At 37.8% G+C, this 18,888-nt stretch overlaps 1 protein-coding gene across 2 annotated transcripts; it reads left to right on the top strand.

Moving 5' to 3' along the window:
• Positions 1-1,921: 1,921 nt before the first annotated feature.
• rfx6 (regulatory factor X, 6) lies at positions 1,922-18,672 on the top strand. 2 transcript variants are annotated; one of them, XM_055187047.2, is made up of 19 exons: positions 1,922-2,957; positions 3,100-3,244; positions 3,358-3,481; positions 3,630-3,691; positions 3,781-3,858; positions 4,155-4,182; positions 4,442-4,549; positions 4,635-4,712; positions 4,788-4,901; positions 4,979-5,028; positions 5,130-5,289; positions 5,363-5,501; positions 5,578-5,687; positions 5,764-5,881; positions 9,881-10,003; positions 10,098-10,304; positions 10,651-11,172; positions 16,252-16,464; positions 17,878-18,672. In XM_055187047.2, exons 1-19 carry the CDS (start codon positions 2,762-2,764, stop codon positions 18,057-18,059), a joined length of 2,757 nt encoding a protein of 918 aa, XP_055043022.2. In that variant the 5' UTR covers positions 1,922-2,761; the 3' UTR covers positions 18,060-18,672. The 2 variants fall into 2 exon arrangements, with proteins under 2 accessions (XP_055043022.2, XP_055043023.2); XM_055187048.2 differs by having other exon boundaries at positions 1,924-2,957; positions 10,098-10,274.
• Positions 18,673-18,888: the final 216 nt, after the last annotated feature.

Raw genomic sequence — 18,888 nt, 5'->3', positions numbered from 1 at the left:
AGAATAAAGAGTTCAACATAAGCATATATTATTTAAATACCAATGTAGTGGGGTCTACGTTTTTTATCCATTTTATTTTGATGAAGATGACACAATATAACATCGCGACTACATGAAAATAGCTTTAACTGTAATAAAAATACAGATTTGTGAGCATTTGTGGAACTGAGGGCGTGAAAATAAACACGAAATACACGTGATTGTTGTCATGTGGTGAATCCGACCAATCGTGAAACAGCTGTGTCGTCATTACAGCCCGTGCAGCTCCTCTTCGCGAACTGCGCTGGCTTACTCAGGCGGCTGATCTCGAACCGCTCTCGCGGTACTTAAAAACCATATGACACAATCACGTGCCTGCAGCGCCAGCTGAAGTCGGACAAAAATACTAACCGGAATGCACTGCTTCAAGTCAGCCACCGATCGGTCTGCGCAGCGCCGCATGAAGTCGAACACACCTAATGCAAACCACCGTATTGAACACATGATGTGACGGATTTCCTCTAGATAAGTAAACATTAAATAAAACAAATATCAATAAAATAAAATTAAATTTATTAATACTGATTAATAAAAGACAGACAGACAGACAGATAAAAGGTTAAACTAGGGTCAGATACAGGCCGTTTCTCAATTCGAAGGCTGCAGCCTCCGGAGGTCTCATTTGTAGGCTGAATACGTCATCAAGACTTATTTTAGAATATTAACAATTATAAAGTTGACTATTATTCTTAGTTAATAATAAATTGTTTTAATATGCTTATGACTTGCGAGAAACGGCAAGTTGTATAGAATAGCGTTAGCAGCATAAAAGTCTCTGCCAAATGTGTAGGCTAATGTCAATTTTGTGTGAAAGAATAGGCTACAGCCAGGCACCAGATTTAACTTTTTGCTTTATTTCAGATGTGTCTTTCTCTTCGAAACCCAGCCTAAAAGGCCTGAAGTCTGGAGTCCTGTTTCCCTTTTTTTTTACTTTTGTGGAGGTAAATGAACCAAAACCAGGTTACCAATGATAAATAAACAATACAAGTACTATAGTATTTAGTGTGTGCTGTTTAGTGAGTCTGCCAGGACTCTTTTCTTCAACTATTCTTAAGATTACTATTAAATTAATACTTGTACTTCTCTTTTTATAGTTTGAGCATCATGATGGTGAGTAGATGATGACTGTATTATCTGTAATTTGATGTTTGGGTATAATTAATGTATGATCCTCTTCAAGGTCAAATTAGCATACATGCCATTTTTTCTGGCCAGGATTTCGGGTTTGGTCGACCGCATACACCATCGAGGTTTAAAGGGGCCATATGGCATAAGACTTTTTTAAGATGTCAAATAAATCTTTGGTGTCCCCAGAGCACATTATATGTGAAGTTTTAGCTCAAAATACCATATAAAAAATAATTTATTATAGCATGTTAAATTTGCCACTTTGTAGGTGTGTGCAAAAATGTGCCGTTTTGGGTGTGTCCTTTAAAATGCAAATGAGCTGATGAAATTCAAACACTGATCACAATGATGGTGGTTTGTTGCAATTAAAACTCAATTGTGCTTTTCTCTGCACTAAATGGCAGTGCTGTGGTTGGATAGTGCAGATTAAGGGGTGGTATTATTATAATAAGAGCTCCTTATGACATCATAAGGAGAGCCAAATTTTAACGACCTATTTTTTCATGTGCTTGTAGAGAATGGTTATTGGGTTGATCTTTTTCACATTTTCTAGGTTGATAGAAGCACTGGGGACCCAATCATAGCACTTAAACATGGAAAAAGTCAGATTTTCATCCCATGGCCCCTTTAATATTTTAGGTTCTATTTCAGAAAAGCAACAATTATATTTCAAGAATAAAAATAAAAGAATAAGAAGAATAAGAATAAAAGTGCAATGATTGTATGTCTTAACAGAATAAATCTTAGTTTAATTAAATGTGAGTTGAATGAAATGTCGGCAAATGCGACATCCGGAGGACACACCCAAAATCCTGGCCAAGACGTGTCTGGGGAAAATGGCACGTATGGTCATCCTATATGAGCACTTCTTGTGTTCTTTAGTAGAATGAAGTAATGATGGCTGTAAATGGTGCTTTATCTTATACAAAACACTTCAAACTATTACAATTACAACAGTAATCTGTAAACATCACTAATGTTTGATGAACAGTTAAATATTAAATACATCAAAATATTTCCAACTTGCTTTGAAATATGGTAGTAAAATGGAAATTAAACATGGTTTTAACCATATGTGTATATAAAATTGTTGGCTCTGATTGATACCCAAGCTACAAGAGCAGCAGCAGATTTGAAGGAGATGATATCTCTCTTAGTTAATCATTAAAAGCCAGAATCCATCGGCCGTCTTCTGTAAATAAGATAAATGGCCCTAAAGCGCTCACCTCTGACGCACCATTTCAGAGACAGCAGAGCTTTAATATAGACTAGAAGGTCTTAGCGTCCTTATTCTTGGATTAACGTAAACAATTAATGTTATATTTAAAGAATTAGTGTAGTGATTTTAAAACATTGCAGGAATTTTTGTTGAAAGGTGACGTGCATAGTTGACAAATTGTTTAAATGTTTCATCAGGAAGTTTTGGAGATGTGTATCATTTCAGGAATGGACACATGATTCGCATTGACAAGTTTTATTATGTGCTCTATGGATTCTGGAATGTTATAACAACTTAATTTTTGGGGGGCACGTTTTTGTTTTCACTTGGTTTTAATTTTGCATTCCAGTTTTTCTTTTTAATTTCTCCTTGAACATGCCAATGAAAAGGAACACAGGGAGTCCATTGAAGAATGGCACGTTTCATCAGCTACAACCGTCGCAGGCGAAGCGAGCTTGCAAAAGCGCAGATGACCTCCATGCAACAACTATTGTTGACCATGACGATCTTAGAAAAAACGTGTTTTTCAAAGCCAGACTCGAGGAGGAGGAGGATTCAGGAATTAAATCAGGTTTGGCTTTTGATTCACCCACTGCTATGCAGTCATTGTACCGTTCCCACTTTGTTTTGAAATGATACGTTATGAATAGTTTTGGCACGCGTCACAGTTTGTATAAAGCATTTGAAAGCTATGTATGTTATTTATTCGACAGAAGCCGATGAGAGCAATGGGAGCATATCTTCAGAGGAAGACCTAGATTATTCTAAGACCTTCTCTTTAAAACAAACCGTGCCAAAGAAAAGCATCAGTCAAATTATCAAGGACAAGAAGAAACAGACTCATCTTACTTTACAATGGTATCCATGCACATAGAGTGAATTTATTTCATATCACTATACATTTTATATTGCTCTGTGATCTCTAAGGAGACTTTTATTGAACTGTTAAATGTTTTAATTTTGTGCCATAGGCTTGAGGAAAACTACATCGTCTGTGAAGGTGTTTGCTTGCCACGTTGCATTCTTTATGCTCATTACTTAGATTTTTGTCGGAAGGAGAAATTAGATCCTGCTTGCGCTGCCACTTTTGGGAAGGTAAGATGAATACTTAATATGTATAAGTATTGTTTTATCCCGCTTCTATCATTTTATGCTTATCCGCTCAATTGCATACATTAAAAAATATATATTTTTAGAGATCTACTATTTTTTTTGTTCACATTAATTTCTTTACTTCTTGCAGACTATACGACAGAAATTTCCTCTGCTTACAACACGGAGGCTTGGAACTAGAGGCCATTCAAAGTAAGTGAAAGCACTTGTTTCATTTGACACATCTATAACCCAGAAGCACCCAATTTTTGCAACATCTATGTTTTATGAATGTCTTACAGGTATCATTATTATGGTATTGGGATTAAAGAAAGCAGTGCGTATTATCACTCTGTGTACTCGGGAAAAGGCTTGACACGGTAAACTGTGCTGAGCACTTCATTTCAGTGTCATATGCGCGTCATTTTTGTGATTTACTGTGTTCTACATAAAATCCTAAGAAAATTTGATAAAAATATAACCTTGATATCTTTAATTTTGACTAGGAGTAAGGTCATGTCAAAGATTGAAATCAATGTGAAATCAGATGCTCCTAATCTTATCATTAGATTACATTTACAGATAGGGTCGCATATAGCACACATGCAATACAATTTTGCATACATCACATTATTTTAATTGCTTATTATATCAGCATTTTATGTGTTTTGCACAGATTCTCCGGAAGCAAGCTTAAAAATGAGGTTGGTAGTTTTATTATGAAAATTTGTTAGATTTACATTTATGCATTTGGCAGATGCTTTTATCTGAATCGACTTACTGTGTATTACAATAAATTTTATCATAGTTATTTTATTATTTTATCAGTATGTGTTTGCTGGGATTCAAACCTACAACCTTTGTGCTGCTAATGCATTCATCAAATCTTAATATTCAAAAAACACATTTAAATCAAACCAAACCTTTGGCTCATACACCTGTTGTTGTTTTTTTTAATGGCAGGGAGGATTCACAAGGAAATATTCCCTTAGCTCTAAAACAGGGACGCTGTTACCTGAATTCCCATCTGCACAACATCTAGTCCTCCATGAGTCTGTTTCAAAAGAAAAGGTTTGTTTCCATTGTGACCAGTTTTCCATATACTGCATATAAGGACTTCTTCCATATTACTGCACTGTTTTATTTGTTTTTTTAGGTCGACACGTTAATTATGATGTACAAAACACACTGTCAGTGCATTCTGGACAACGCCATTAATGTCAACTTTGAGGAGGTATGTCTCTAAGATCTTGTTTAAGCTGTTAAATCCTACATTTAAATTCACCAATTCCCTTTTAATGTGCACCAGATCCAAAACTTCCTGCTTCACTTTTGGCAAGGGATGCCTGAACATCTCCTGTCACTACTGGAGAATCCAGTTATTGTGGACATCTTCTGTGTGTGTGACTCTATACTTTACAAAGTAAGCATTTGTAAATTTTATGCTATAACAATTATTCATGTTTATTATGTAGAAACTGGCAAAATTGTATTTCACAGGTTCTGACTGATGTTCTCATCCCTGCTACCATGCAGGACATGCCAGAGAGGTTGGTCTGCTATACTGCACACATACATCAATTGTACAAAATCCATAAAAGCATTTGATTTGTCAAAGTGGTTTTAAGTGAGTTTAAGGAAATATCTGCAGTCTTTTGGCAGATATTCGGAATTTTGCCAAGCACTGGGAAAACTGGATGGTGTCTTCCTTGGAGAACCTCCCGGAAATCCTTTCAGAAAAGAAACTGCCCATCGCTCGCCGCTTTGTGTCCTCTTTAAAGAGACAGACCTCGTTTTTACATCTTGCACAGGTAGGACTATTTATTTTAAATGGATGGATCAATTTTACTGTTTTTTTTTCTTAATGTATTTGTGTCTGTTTAGATCGCAAGACCTGCACTTTTTGACCAGAACGTAGTTACCGCCATGGTGAATGATATTGATGAGGTGGATCTGAATAGTATTGGTTCCCAAGCGTTCCTTTCGATCACAAACGACCAAGATTCTGACTTCTACTCTGAATGTAAGTTATTGGTAGCACGGTTGTCTGTATAAACTTAAAATATGTCAGATGTTGAGTCCTTTCTCGTCTTCTCTAGATGACTCTGTGTCAGTGTTTCAAGAGCTGAAAGATCTCTTGAGGAAAAATGCCACAGTGGAGTCTTTCATTGAATGGCTGGACTCTGTGGTGGAGCAGAAAGTTATAAAGGTTTGTTGCATTGCAAGATCATCGCCCACAATTCCCAAGTTGACTGTTAAATTTAAGCATACTATCTTTCTTTCAGCCTAGCAAGCAAAATGGTCGATCGGTTAAAAAGCGAGCTCAGGATTTCCTTCTAAAGTGGAGTTTTTTTGGCGCTCGAGTGATGCACAATCTCACTCTAAACAATGCAACTAGCTTTGGTAAGCTTTATGCATGCACAAAATATCAACTTTTATGTACAATTTATTGGCTTTAAAGTACTCTACACTCTCAAAAAAAAGATACAAAAGCTGTCACTGGGGAAATACCTTTTCAAAAAGTACATTTGTACCTAAAGAGTGCATAGTAGTACCTCAGAGGTACAGGGGTCTCATTTATAAAAAGTAGGAAGATCCATAATAAAAGTCTACTTATGCACAAAAAGCCAAAAATGGCATATGGCAAAAAATATTAAGACTTATAAAACAAAGCAATGTTCCCTTTATAAATCACAGATCACCTGCAAGTGTGCGTACATGAATCATCCTCAGATCCCACCCTTCAAGCCCGTTCTCCCATCAAGTTTGTTTTTTGATAGATCACGACCTTTGCCTGGGAACTGGTGTACACACGTTTCCCACACAACCCCAGATCTGTATATGTAAATGGTACATTTTAGGACCTTTTTAAAGAGTTCCATCCCAGTGACAACATTTGTAGATTTATCTAAGAATTTAGGTCATTTCAACGTATTCTTTAATACTAAATGCTAAAATGCTAAACTATAGCAATCTATAGTGATATACCGTATTTTCCTGACTATAAGTCACACCTTTTTTCATAGTTTGGTTGGTCCTGCGACTTATAGTCAGGTGCGACTTATATGTCAAAATTAATTCATACTGAATAACATGAACCAAAGGAAAACATTACTGTCTACAGCCATGAGAGGGCGCTATATGTTGTTCCTGTAGCCTACCCCTGAAAAAAAAATGTTAACTGAAACATTGATTTAAAGACAACGGAGAAAGACTTAACAAACAAAATGTCCCCCAAAAGAATAATAATTTTCAAAATAAATGCGACTTATAGTCCAGTGCGACTTATATATGGTTTTTCCTCTTCATGATGCATTTTTTGACTGATGCGACTTATACTCCGGAGCGACTTATAGTCCGGAAAATACGGTAATTATTATATATAACCACAGTATTACTGTTCATCTTCCAAATAATATTAAAATGTACACTATTAAAACTCGCCCTTTAACCGGAGTAAATTACCTGCTGTAAATTGTATTCACCCTGCTTGTATAAACAAACTTTTATCTTTCGTAGCGTGTGCCCTGATTAGAGATTGACCTTTCTCTGGTCTCCTAACATCTGATGATCCTACAGGTGTTCACAAAGCCAAACAGTATCACCTGGATGGTCAACCATTTGACCTCAGCACTAATCTCATTAGTAGACAGATGTGAAACTTAGGAGAAAGACTAGAAAGACTTCAGAATTGAATAATAACATACTAGTTAATACAGCACAGTATACATTGTACAATTTTTTTAAGTTACTAAAACATTTTCCCACCATCAAAATCTTTTAAAATACAGTGTTGTCGTGTTATCCCATCACAGAATTATTTGCATTGAATTCACTTTGTGTAATAATGTATTCATCAGTTAGTATCATTAATATACACATATACACTTTGATATGCTTAATATGCATATTTGTTTGATAGCACTATGAAATTGATGTTCAGATTACAATCCTACAGACAACTATTTGTAAAGTTAGTACTGATCTGTTTTAAGTCACACGGGTATATTTGTAGCAATAGCCAACAACACATTGTATGGGTCAAAATTATTTCTTTTATGTCAGAAATCATTAGGGTATTATTTAAAGAGATATTTCACCCAAAAATGAAAATTCTGTCATCATTTACTCATCCTCATGTTGTTCTAAACCTGTATGAATTTCTTTTTTCTGATAAACACAAAAGAAGATATTTTGAGAAATGATGGTAAACACACAGCATATAGCGTCCATTGACTTCCATAGTAGGAAAAAAATATTTTGGAAGTATTGTGATAAATGATAAAAATAATATTTTGATAAATGATGGAAAGCACACTGTTGATGGTACCCATTGAATTCCATAACAGTGTTTCCCATACATTGATTTATTTGTGGTGGCCCACCACAGAATCAACACTGGCCCCCACAAATAGAATTTTCATGATTCCCATTTACATTTTTATTTCACTATTTAAAACAGCTTAATTCGGCTTAAAATATAATGTGATTTATAATACAGATCAAATACAGATACAGATCAAAGAGTAAAAGTGAAACATATTTCAGGTGCCAACACTAGATCAAACGCAAACACGACACAATGACGTCACATATATGCTAATTGGCGTGTGATGTCATCACCACCACAGTCTCTCAAAATCCTGTGGGAAACACTGCATAATATTGTTTTATTCCTACTATGGAAATCAATGGACACTATATGCTGTGTGTTTACCATCATTTCTCAAAATATCTTCTTTTGTAATGATGACAGAATTTTCATTTTTGGGTGAACTATCCCTTTAAAGATCATGTTACATGAAGATATTTTGTAAATTTCCTACCGTAAATATATTAAAATGTTATTTTTTTGAGTGGATGCAATGCTAAGGACCTCACATTCCAGATATTCAAACAGTTGTATCTTCTTGGCCAAATATTGTCCTATCTTAAACCATACAGTACATCAATGGAAAGCTTATTACTCAACTTTGAGATGTATAAATCTTAATTTAAAAAAAAAATACCGTATAACTGGTTTTGTGGTCCAGGGTCACAAATAGCCTATACTATATATTTCATAAGCCTTTTATATATATCCCTGTAATACGTGTTATTTACTGTAAAGCTGCTTTGCTACAATGTAAATAAATTAAATTGATCAAATAATGCGCATAATATAGATTTTCAAATATATATTCTTTTCAAAGGGGTCATAGCGTGAAAATCTGACTTTTTCCATGTTTAAGTGGTATATAATTGGGTCCACAGTGCTTCTATCAACCTAGAAAATGTTAAAGAGAACAACCCAGTAACTTTGTTTTGATAAACCATTCTCTGCAAGCATGTGAAAAATTAGGTCGTTAAGATTTCGCCTATTTTGTGATGTAGGTAGCAAGGCCAATTACAATAATACCGCCCCTTAATCTGCACATCCAACCACAACACTGCCATTTAGTGCAGAAAGAAAGAGAGAGAGAGAAAATAATTGACAGCACAATTGAGTTTCAATTGCAACAAACCACCATTACTGCAATCAGTGTTTGCATTTCATCAGCTCATTTGCATTTTAAAGGACACACCTAAAACGGCGACTTACAAAATGGGAATTCTAACATGTTATAATAAATTATCTGTGGGGTATTTTGAGCAAAAACTTCACATACGCACTCTGGGGACACCAAATATTTATTTGACATCTTAAAAAAAATCTCATAATATGACATAATACTTTAGTTCTAGTTCTTTTATTTTACTGGAAATAAAAGTGAAAGTCAAGCACTTTGCATTATGGGTACAGAATTACAAGCAGTGTGCTTGTTGTATACTACACATTTTGGCAAATGTAGCAAGTGATTTTGGCTTGCCTTGCTTAGAGAAAACTTTAACTCTGCATTCTGTATATTAGGGCTGCACAATATATAGTTTCAGCAGCAATATTGCAAATAGTGCACATCTGGCTTTCCAAGTCATCTGGTAAACCATCCAGTATTTTTCATACTGCTGCAATATACATACATTGCATATAAACAAAATATTGCAATGCCAGTTCCCACAATATTGTGCAGGCTTACAGTATAAACTGTACAATATATTGCAGAATTTATAAAAGCATTTGTTATACTAGCCAGATAACTTTAGGTATTATTCGGCTAAAGAAATCATCCTGAAGTGATAGGTCACCCTAAAATGAAAATTCTGTCATCATTTACTCACTCTCATGTTCTTACAAACTCGTATAAATTTCTTTCTTCTAATGAACACAAAGGAAGATATTTTGAGGAATGTTTGTAACCAAACCGATCAGAAGCCCCATTGAAAAAAAGAATACTATGGAAGTCAACTGGGCTTCTGATTGGTCAAACTATGTGTTTTGGGGGAACTATCCAACAATCTAACCAGGTTCAATCTCACAAACAGGTTCCTTCCACCTCATTCGGATGCTTTTGGACGAGTACATCCTGCTAGCAATTGAAACGCAGTTCAACAATGACAAAGAGCAGGACCTGCAGAACCTGCTGGAGAAATACATGAGGAACGCAGGTGAAAAAAAAACATTTCTCTATTTATCTCATGAGTGTGTATTTATTATGCAAGTGTCTTGAACACAATCAACTATGATGTTTGCTTTTGACAGATGCCAGTAAGGCTACCTTCACCGCCTCTCCAAGCTCCTGTTTCTTGGCCAATCGAAATAAAGGCAGCACGACCTCCAGTGATTCCAGTGTCAAGGACGAGAATCCTCCGGAAAATGTTTTTCTAGCACTCACAGCCGCACAGCAAGGACTCGGGGCCAATACTCTCGTGTACCACGGTACAGATCCAGATGGCTTTACTGTATCTGGTACTTGCATGCAGCTTTTTCCACAAATTTATTTTAGTCACACTTTACAAAAACTTTGTATTTGGTAACATTAGTAAATGCATGAACAAAACTAACAACGAGCAATATATGTTTTATTCATCTTTGTTAATGCTAGTTAATGTCAGTACAGTTAATGTTGTGCATTAAGTTAACAGTAACAACTTTGATATGTAATTGTAAATGCTGAAATGAACATATACAAATGTTTCTTTAAAATGAATCAGTTTGTTATAACGAAAAACATGAATGCATTTAGCGTGGCTTACCTATTCAAATAAGTCAGTTTAAATGATTAGTTATTGTCAAAATGATTGATATGTTCAAGGACAAATGGATTACCAAACCAGCGGCCCTCTCATGACGCCTCCAATATCTCCAGCCATGATGAACCGTAGCAGTGTGATCAACCAGGGTCCGATGGCAATGAGACCCCAAAGCACCTGCCCCATTCAGCCTCAAGTGTCTTGCCAGGCCTTCACTGATACCATGTACCAGACTCTACCCAGTGTTACCACCGGCTCCTATCACAACTCCCCCTACTACCAGACAGTGTTTCGATCTCAAGCGCACACTCCTACATCAACCTACCAGGCTCGTGCAGAAAGCGGACGTTACACATCTTTCTCTGGACAGCAGCTGGCCAAAGACTGTTTTGGGATCAGCTGTACGGCATCTCCATACAGCTCCAGGGTGTCATCCACTGGATACATAGCCGCAGGTGACGCGGTGATGGACACGGAGGCCGTTCAGCTTCTGGACTCTGCAGGGTTCAGTTTTGGAGGGAGTGCCGTCAACGGGGAAGGATGTTCGGGTCCGGCTTGCTCAGGACCAGACACAGGACACAGTGGTGAGAAATATAGGAGTTAAATAACCTTGAATTTGGTTACATGCCATTTTTGCCAAAGTAACTTGAAGATGAATGATATTCCAACATGTAAGCAAAATCAACAGGTGTTCAAGGTGTTTGCTTTCATTTGTTTTTAACGTATTAACGTAGTAACGTAGACGTCTATTAGACTTTCACTGACAGCCCAAATTTAGCCTTGTTTTAGCCAAAATTGCTTGCTTCCATAATGAGCGTGCATACTGGGCACCTACATTTGAAATAACGAACTTGAGCGCGCAAAAGATGTGAAATGCGAATCGCCCCTTACAGACATTTCACATGGTACGCGTCAGTCGCGAGTGTCTAGTTTATTTTCAATAGCAGACATGCGGAAAGTGGCAAAATGGGGGTGGTTTCAGAGGTGGACCGGAATTGGTCCACATGCCTTGCTCGTGCACCCAAATCCTGCCCTTTCTGTGGACACGGCTCTTCACAGCAGGCACCGTTGAAGATATATACTGTATATTTGCACTAAATGCTGCAAAACGCTTTCACTATACGAGAAAAGCTGTAGCCGTGTGGCGATTCTGCGTCGCTTCCATTATGAGCGTGCATACCACGCACCTACATTTGAAATAACGAACTTGAGTGCGCAAACGACACAAAATGCGAAACACCCCTTATGGACATTTCACACGGTATGTGTCAGTCGCGAATGTTTAGTTCATTTTCAATAGGAGACGTGCGGAAAGTGGCAAAATGGGGGTGGTTTCAGAGGTGGAGCGGAATTGGTCCACATGCCTTGCTCGTGCACCCAAATCCTGCCCTTTCTGTGGACACGGCTCTTCACAGCAGGCACCGTTGAAGATATACATATTTGCACTAAATGCTGCAAAACGCTTTCACTATACGAGAAAAGCTGTAGCCGTGTGGCGATTCTGCGTCGCTTCCATTATGAGCGCGCATACCGCGCACCTACATTTGAAATAACGAACTTGAGTGCGCAAAAGACGCAAAATGCGAAACACCCCTTATGGACATTTCACACGGTATGTGTCAGTCGCGAATGTCTAGTTCATTTTCAATAGGAGACGTGCGGAAATTGGCAAAATGGGGGTACTTTCAGAGGTGGAGCGGAAATTGGTCCATATGCCTTGCACCCAAAATCCTGCCCCTTCTGTGGACAAGGCTCTTTACAGCAGGCACCATTGAAGAAATACATATTTGCCCTAAATGCTGCAAAACGCTCGCACTATAAAAAAAAAAGCTGTAGCTGTGTGGCGATTCCACCACGTTCCGTGTGAAACGCCCGTAAGTGCGTCTGACATGTTTTCTTGTAAAAAGACTCTTAATAGATTCTGCCATTCAACACGGTATTTCTTAATGAAAATAGTATTTAATGAATGTATAATAAGTGTCGGAAGCATTCGGTCAATATCATTATATAATTTTTGATGCAGATGGCGTTTAGCGGCTTTTGCATTTGAGCGCCTCATTTCTTTCTTACCTTTTTAACCCTTTATCCATTACAAAAAAGGTTTTTTAAGGTTCTGTACAGGCTTGTGCACAATTCAGAATTTCAGAATTGGCCTCCATTCAATTCATGAATTGGAATTTGAATTGAATTGACTCCGCCCTACAGGAAGCTGAATTTGAACTGGAATCGGAATGACAGGAAGCGGAATTAAATTCATGGTAATTCAAAGAAATTCCACAGTCCCAGAAAGAATCTCACATTCAGTGTTAGGAAAGTTACTTTGGGAAATTGTTTGGCAACCATTTTAAATACTTAAAGTAAAGCATTATTGGAAATGAAGTCATGTTCCATCGTGTTCCACAAAATTACAATAAAAAAAAAATCAAACTTAATTATTTGTTGTATGAGTTTTTAACATTAATTGCTGGGGGGGAAATCCAGTTAATGTAATCTGTACAAGTAGTTCAAACTAATTAAATTTATAGAATATGTAATGCAGCAATCATATACTGAAAGCTAAATTTTTAGCACTTCAGTTATAATATGTATATGAATTTGTTTGAATTTCTATTGAATTGCAATTCTGCTTCCTTTAATTCAAATTCGAATTGAAATTCTAGATCCTGTTTTTGACATCAATTCAAATTCAATTCAAATTCAAGAATTGAATTGGAATTAAGGAGTCATTCTCAATTCAATTCTGAATTGTGCACAAGCCTGCATTGAAGATATACATATTTGCACTAAATGCTGCGAAACGCTTCCACTATACGAGAAAAGCTGTAGCCGTGTCGTGTGGCGATTCTGCGTCGCTTCCATTATGAGCGTGCGTACCGGGCACCTACATTTGAAATAACGAACTTGATCGCGCAAAAGACGCGAAATGTGAATCGCCCCTTATGGACATTTCACACTGTACGCGTCATTCGCGAGTTTCTAGTTCATTTTCAATAGGAGACGTGCGGAAAGTGGTGAAATGGGGGTGGTTTCAGAGGAGGAGCGGAATTGGTCCACATGCCATGCTTGTGCACCCAAAATCCTGCCCCTTCTGTGGACATGGCTCTTTACAGCAGGCACCATTGAAGATATACATATTTGCACTAAATGCTGCAAAACGCTTCCACTATACGAGAAAAGCTGTAGCCGTGTGGCGATTCTGCGTCGCTTCCATTATGAGCGTGCATACCGCGCGCCTACATTTGAAATAACGAACTTGAGCGTGCAAAAGACGCAAAATGTAAATCGCCCCTTATGGACATTTCACACGGTATGTGTCAGTCGCGAGTGTCTAGTTTATTTTCAAAAGCAGACATGTGGAAAGTGGCAAAATGGGGGTGGTTTCAGAGGTGGACCGGAATTGGTCCACATGCCTTGCTCGTGCACCCAAAATCCTGCCCCTTCTGTGGACACGGCTCTTTACAGCAGGCACCATTTAAGATATACATATTTGCACTAAATGCTGCAAAACGCTTCCACTATACGAGAAAAGCTGTAACTGTGTGGCGATTCTGCGTCGCTTCCATTATGAGCGTGCGTACCGGGCACCTACATTTGAAATAACGAACTTGATCGCGCAAAAGACGCGAAATGTGAATCGCCCCTTATGGACATTTCACACTGTACGCGTCAGTCGCGAGTTTCTAGTTATTTTTTTAATAGGAGACGTGCGGAAAGTGGTGAAATGGGGGTGGTTTCAGAGGAGGAGCGGAATTGGTCCACATGCCTTGCTTGTGCACCCAAAATCCTGCCCCTTCTGTGGACACGGCTCTTTACAGCAGGCACCATTGAAGATATACATATTTGCACTAAATGCTGCAAAACGCTTCCACTATACGAGAAAAGCTGTAGCCGTGTGGCGATTCCACGTCGGTTCCATTATGAGCGTGCATACCGCGCACCTACATTTTAAATAACGAACTTGATCGCGCAAAAGACGCGAAATGTGAATCGCCCCTTATGGACATTTCACACGGTACGCGTCAGTCGCGAGTTTCTAGTTCATTTTCAGTAGGAGACGTGCGGAAAGTGGTGAAATGGGGGTGGTTTCAGAGGAGGAGCGGAATTGGTCCACATGCCTTGCTCGTGCACCCAAATCCTGCCCCTTCTGTGGACACGTTTTTTTACAGCAGGCACCATTGAAGATATACATATTTGCCCTAAATGCTGCAAAACGCTCGCACTATAAAAAAAAGTGAAACGCCCATAAGTGCGTCTAACATGTTTTCTTGTAAAAACACTCTTAATGGATTCTGCCATTCAACACGGTATTTCTTAATGACTTGAGGCCTGGATTAAGCAGATTTGAAGCGAAAGTATTTAATGAATGTATAATAAGTGTCGGAAGCATTTGGTTAATATCATTATATAATTTTTGATGCAGGTGGCGTTTAGCGGCTTTTGCATTTGAGCGCCTAATTTTTTTCTTACCTTTTTAACCCTTTATCCATTACAAAAAAGGTATTTTAAGGTTCTGCCAGGTTATTCTATAGACAGTTTTCAACTATTACACCAAGTTTACGTTACTGTGTAAAATTAATGTAAAATGTTAGCTGCACGTCCTTGAATTCTTCCCTGGCTGCCGAATCCATCCTCGTCATCTCCCCTCTTCCTTAGCAAACAAAAACATTTTATTTTCGACAAGGTATTTGTTTCAGGGATCAGTTTAGCCACTGACCAGACCCATGAATAAATACCGAGAGGCAACCTTCCGATCTCTCTGATGAAGCCAATATGGAATTGATTAAGGGGCGATTCACATTTTGTGTCTTTTGCGTTATTTCAAATGTAGGTGTGCGGTATGCGCGCTCATAATGGAAGCGGCGCGGTTGCGACACGAACGCAGTGCGACACGCTTGTTTTTTCCAGGCGTGTACGCACCGCATTGAGGTAAAAACATTTTGACTTTCTAGAATGCCACAAGTGCACCGCAGGTCATGTGACAAGAACCAACATGAGTTTTTTGCACGGATTTAGACGCGAAATGTGAACCGCCCCTTAAACTGCAACTCCTCAACTGGCCACTTGAGGCAGGCTCCAAAAGGGAGTCAATCCCCATAGACCCCCATGTTAAAATGCCCAACTTTACAGTACAAAATAATATGTTTACAGCCTGGTACAAAAAGTTATTTGGTCTATATAACAAATTTTTCCCTTCTTGACAACTGTGAGGGGGGTGAATTGCTTTGTAACTCATGGGTTTTAATTATATTAAGCCTTAAAGTTCTGCATAATTAAGGGTGTGGCCACTTGAGTGACGGTTGAACAGCCACTGCTGTCACTAGAGTCGAGCTAGGGGGTGTGGTTTCAGCAACCAGCCACCTCAGCTTCACCCACGTCCCACCTCTTTTCCCATTTTCGGATATCCGTGAGTGATGCACGGCCAAGGTGGCGACGGCAGCCACCGCCTACTTTAAGCTTTAAAAACTATCTTCAGAAACCTATGAGTGACTTCACGGACACCCGTCCATCTATGATAAATACATCCGAAGTTCACTTCGGCACTAAACGCAACTATGGGCACCTTTATTTTTAAGAATGTAGGTTGTTTATTGTCTTAGCAGCATACTGGCATGAAATGTAGTAGCAGTTTTTTTTAAAGTGACCCTTAAATGTTTCTCATTCAGGATACTATGGTTCCAGTGGTTATGTGGATGCTCAAAGGATGAGCACATTTATTGACCAGCATGTGTCGGTTATCAGCAGTGTGAGCAGCACCCGCTCTGTATCAGCCTACACCGAGGTTCATGATCCTCTCAATATTCTGGATGATACAACAAGCAGAAAAACAGCAAGACCCTTCTACACTGAACTGGCCTCAATGGGAACACACACAACAGGTCAGAAAGAAAAACGTATATGAAGTTTTCATAAACCTTTATTATAGCTTTGGCTGTTTTGATATGTAGCCAAGGGCCGTCAGTCACATACGTGACCCTGGATCACAAAACCCGCCATAAGGGTCACTTATTTGGCAGAGATACAACTATTTGAAAATCTGGAATCTGAGGGTGCAAAAAAAAATTAAATATTAAAGGGGACAGAGAATGAAAAACCATTTTACCTTGTCTTTATTGAATAATGGTAGTCTACCCACATTCACAAACTTACAAAAAGCGCTAAACATCTCAGTCTCATAGAAATTCCTCTTTTAGAAATGTCAGCCAGAAAACAGCCCAATCTGAAAAACTGATGCTGATGACATCACAGGTATCTTACTGCCCAAAATAATTGGCTACATTTTTTTGAGTGGCAGCAAAGTCAGCCAATCAGTTATGAGATTGCAAGTTAAGCCAGTAGGGGGAGCCAAATAGGTGCAAAACCACTTGTTTAAAATACCCCACCCTAATAGAGCTATCTGAGAGAGGTTTTTAGGAAGCTTTTCAAGGGTTACAGACCCAAACAAAAAAATTTTTGCCTACATGTCACATCACAGAACAAGGATGAATACTCCGATCATTCTTTATCACCTTTAAGAAAATCGCTTTTAAAGTTGTCCGAATTAAGTAACAACACTGATAAATAACGTTTTGATATATTCACAGTAAAAAATTACAAAATATCTTCATGGAACATAATCTTTACTTAATATCCTAATAATTTTTGCCATAAAAATTGATAATTTTGACCCATACAATGTATTGTTGATTATTGCCACAAATATACCTTGCGACGCGTTTTGTGGTGCACGGTCACATATTTCTTTAAAGGGGCTCTCCTGGCTTACTTGTCGCAATGGGTAAGATAAGCCATAAGCAAAGATATGATGATTTAAGATAAAATATTGTAGTTGTTTTGTTTGTTGTTAAAGGGAACTCAGGTTCAAATCCTAAATCCTTAAAACATTCAAACATCAAACTGAATTTTATAGTGGGAACCAAATTTTTGTTTGGTCAAAAACAAATGCTTTTTGGAACAACGTGAGGTATTGGTGAATAATTATAAAGTTTTACATTGACATTTTTGCATTACAGTGCATTCAAGTTATGCATTTTTATCAGTATGTGTGATCACTAGGATTTGAACCCATAACCTTTGCACTGCTTGCATGATGCTCTACCAGTAAAGCTACATAGGGGTTTGAAATTATAGCAAAAGATCTTGCGAATGGGTGATATAATAATAACTTTTAAACCCAATTTTCAAGTTACTATTTCAGGTGGCATTTAAAATCCACTTTTGAGGGAGCATGTGCCAGTTTGCAACTTCTGATTTATCTATTACTAATGTTTATCATTTCATCTACATGTCAGGGTCCAGCGTACCTCATTCCTGTGCCGTATCTGCACCCTGCATGTATGGTACTGCTGCTCCATATCACTCCCAGAATGCACTGCTGCCTCATCAGGGGACCGCTGCGGACATTCGAGAAATGGTTTCCTCTCTTCCACCCATTAACACTGTGTTTATGGGTTCATCTGGTGGACCGCCATGACTGTTAGGAAACACCACTGGTTCATTATGTCTGCTATACTCACTAAAGGTGAGACATGTTTTAGCACGTATATACATGTGTATATCTATAAATCAATAATAGGGTCTGTACTGGTAAATTGATTTATTTTTTATATGTTGTTTGAATTAGATCGCTATTAAACATTTTATTAAAAGTGCTGAACCAGTAATAACTTAATTATATGATAAATCGGTAACACTACAATAAGGTTGTATTCAATGCATTAGCTAACATGAATTATTCATGAATAATACTTATACAGCATTAATGCTAATTTCAGCATTTACTAATACATTTTCAAAGTCAAAAGTTTTATTAGTAGTTAATGGACAATAAACTAACATGAACAATTGTATTGGTAAATTACAGTGTTACTTGCAGCTGGTTGCCGGTAACTTACTTACTGTGTTATTTACTGGCAATAATTTGTTCAAAGCTAAATAAATTCCAAACATCAACAAGTCTTTATCTCTACAGAACAAAACTATACAACAACAGCCTCATGCAAAGCATTCTGGAAACCAGAAATCATCATCAACCTTTTTCTGTTTTTTGCTTCAGATTTTGTTTCTCAGAATGCTTTGCTTGATGCCGTTCTCCTAGTTCACTCTGTAAAGACAAAGACTTTCAAATGTCTAATGTCCATTCAACTTTGAACAAAATGTTGCCAGTAAATAACATAAATTTAGATCTACGGTAAATTACCGGCAACCAGCTGCGAGTAACACTGCACTGTAAAAAAAATCTGTAGAAATTACAATGTTATTGCAGCTGGGTTGCTGGTAATTTACCGTAGATTTAAATTTAT

The sequence above is a fragment of the Misgurnus anguillicaudatus genome, chromosome 18 (genome assembly GCF_027580225.2).
Source record: "Misgurnus anguillicaudatus chromosome 18, ASM2758022v2, whole genome shotgun sequence".
Classification (NCBI taxonomy): Eukaryota; Metazoa; Chordata; class Actinopteri; order Cypriniformes; family Cobitidae; genus Misgurnus; species Misgurnus anguillicaudatus.
Note: the sequence above shows the minus strand (reverse complement) of the source record. Positions and strands in the feature narration are given on the sequence as shown.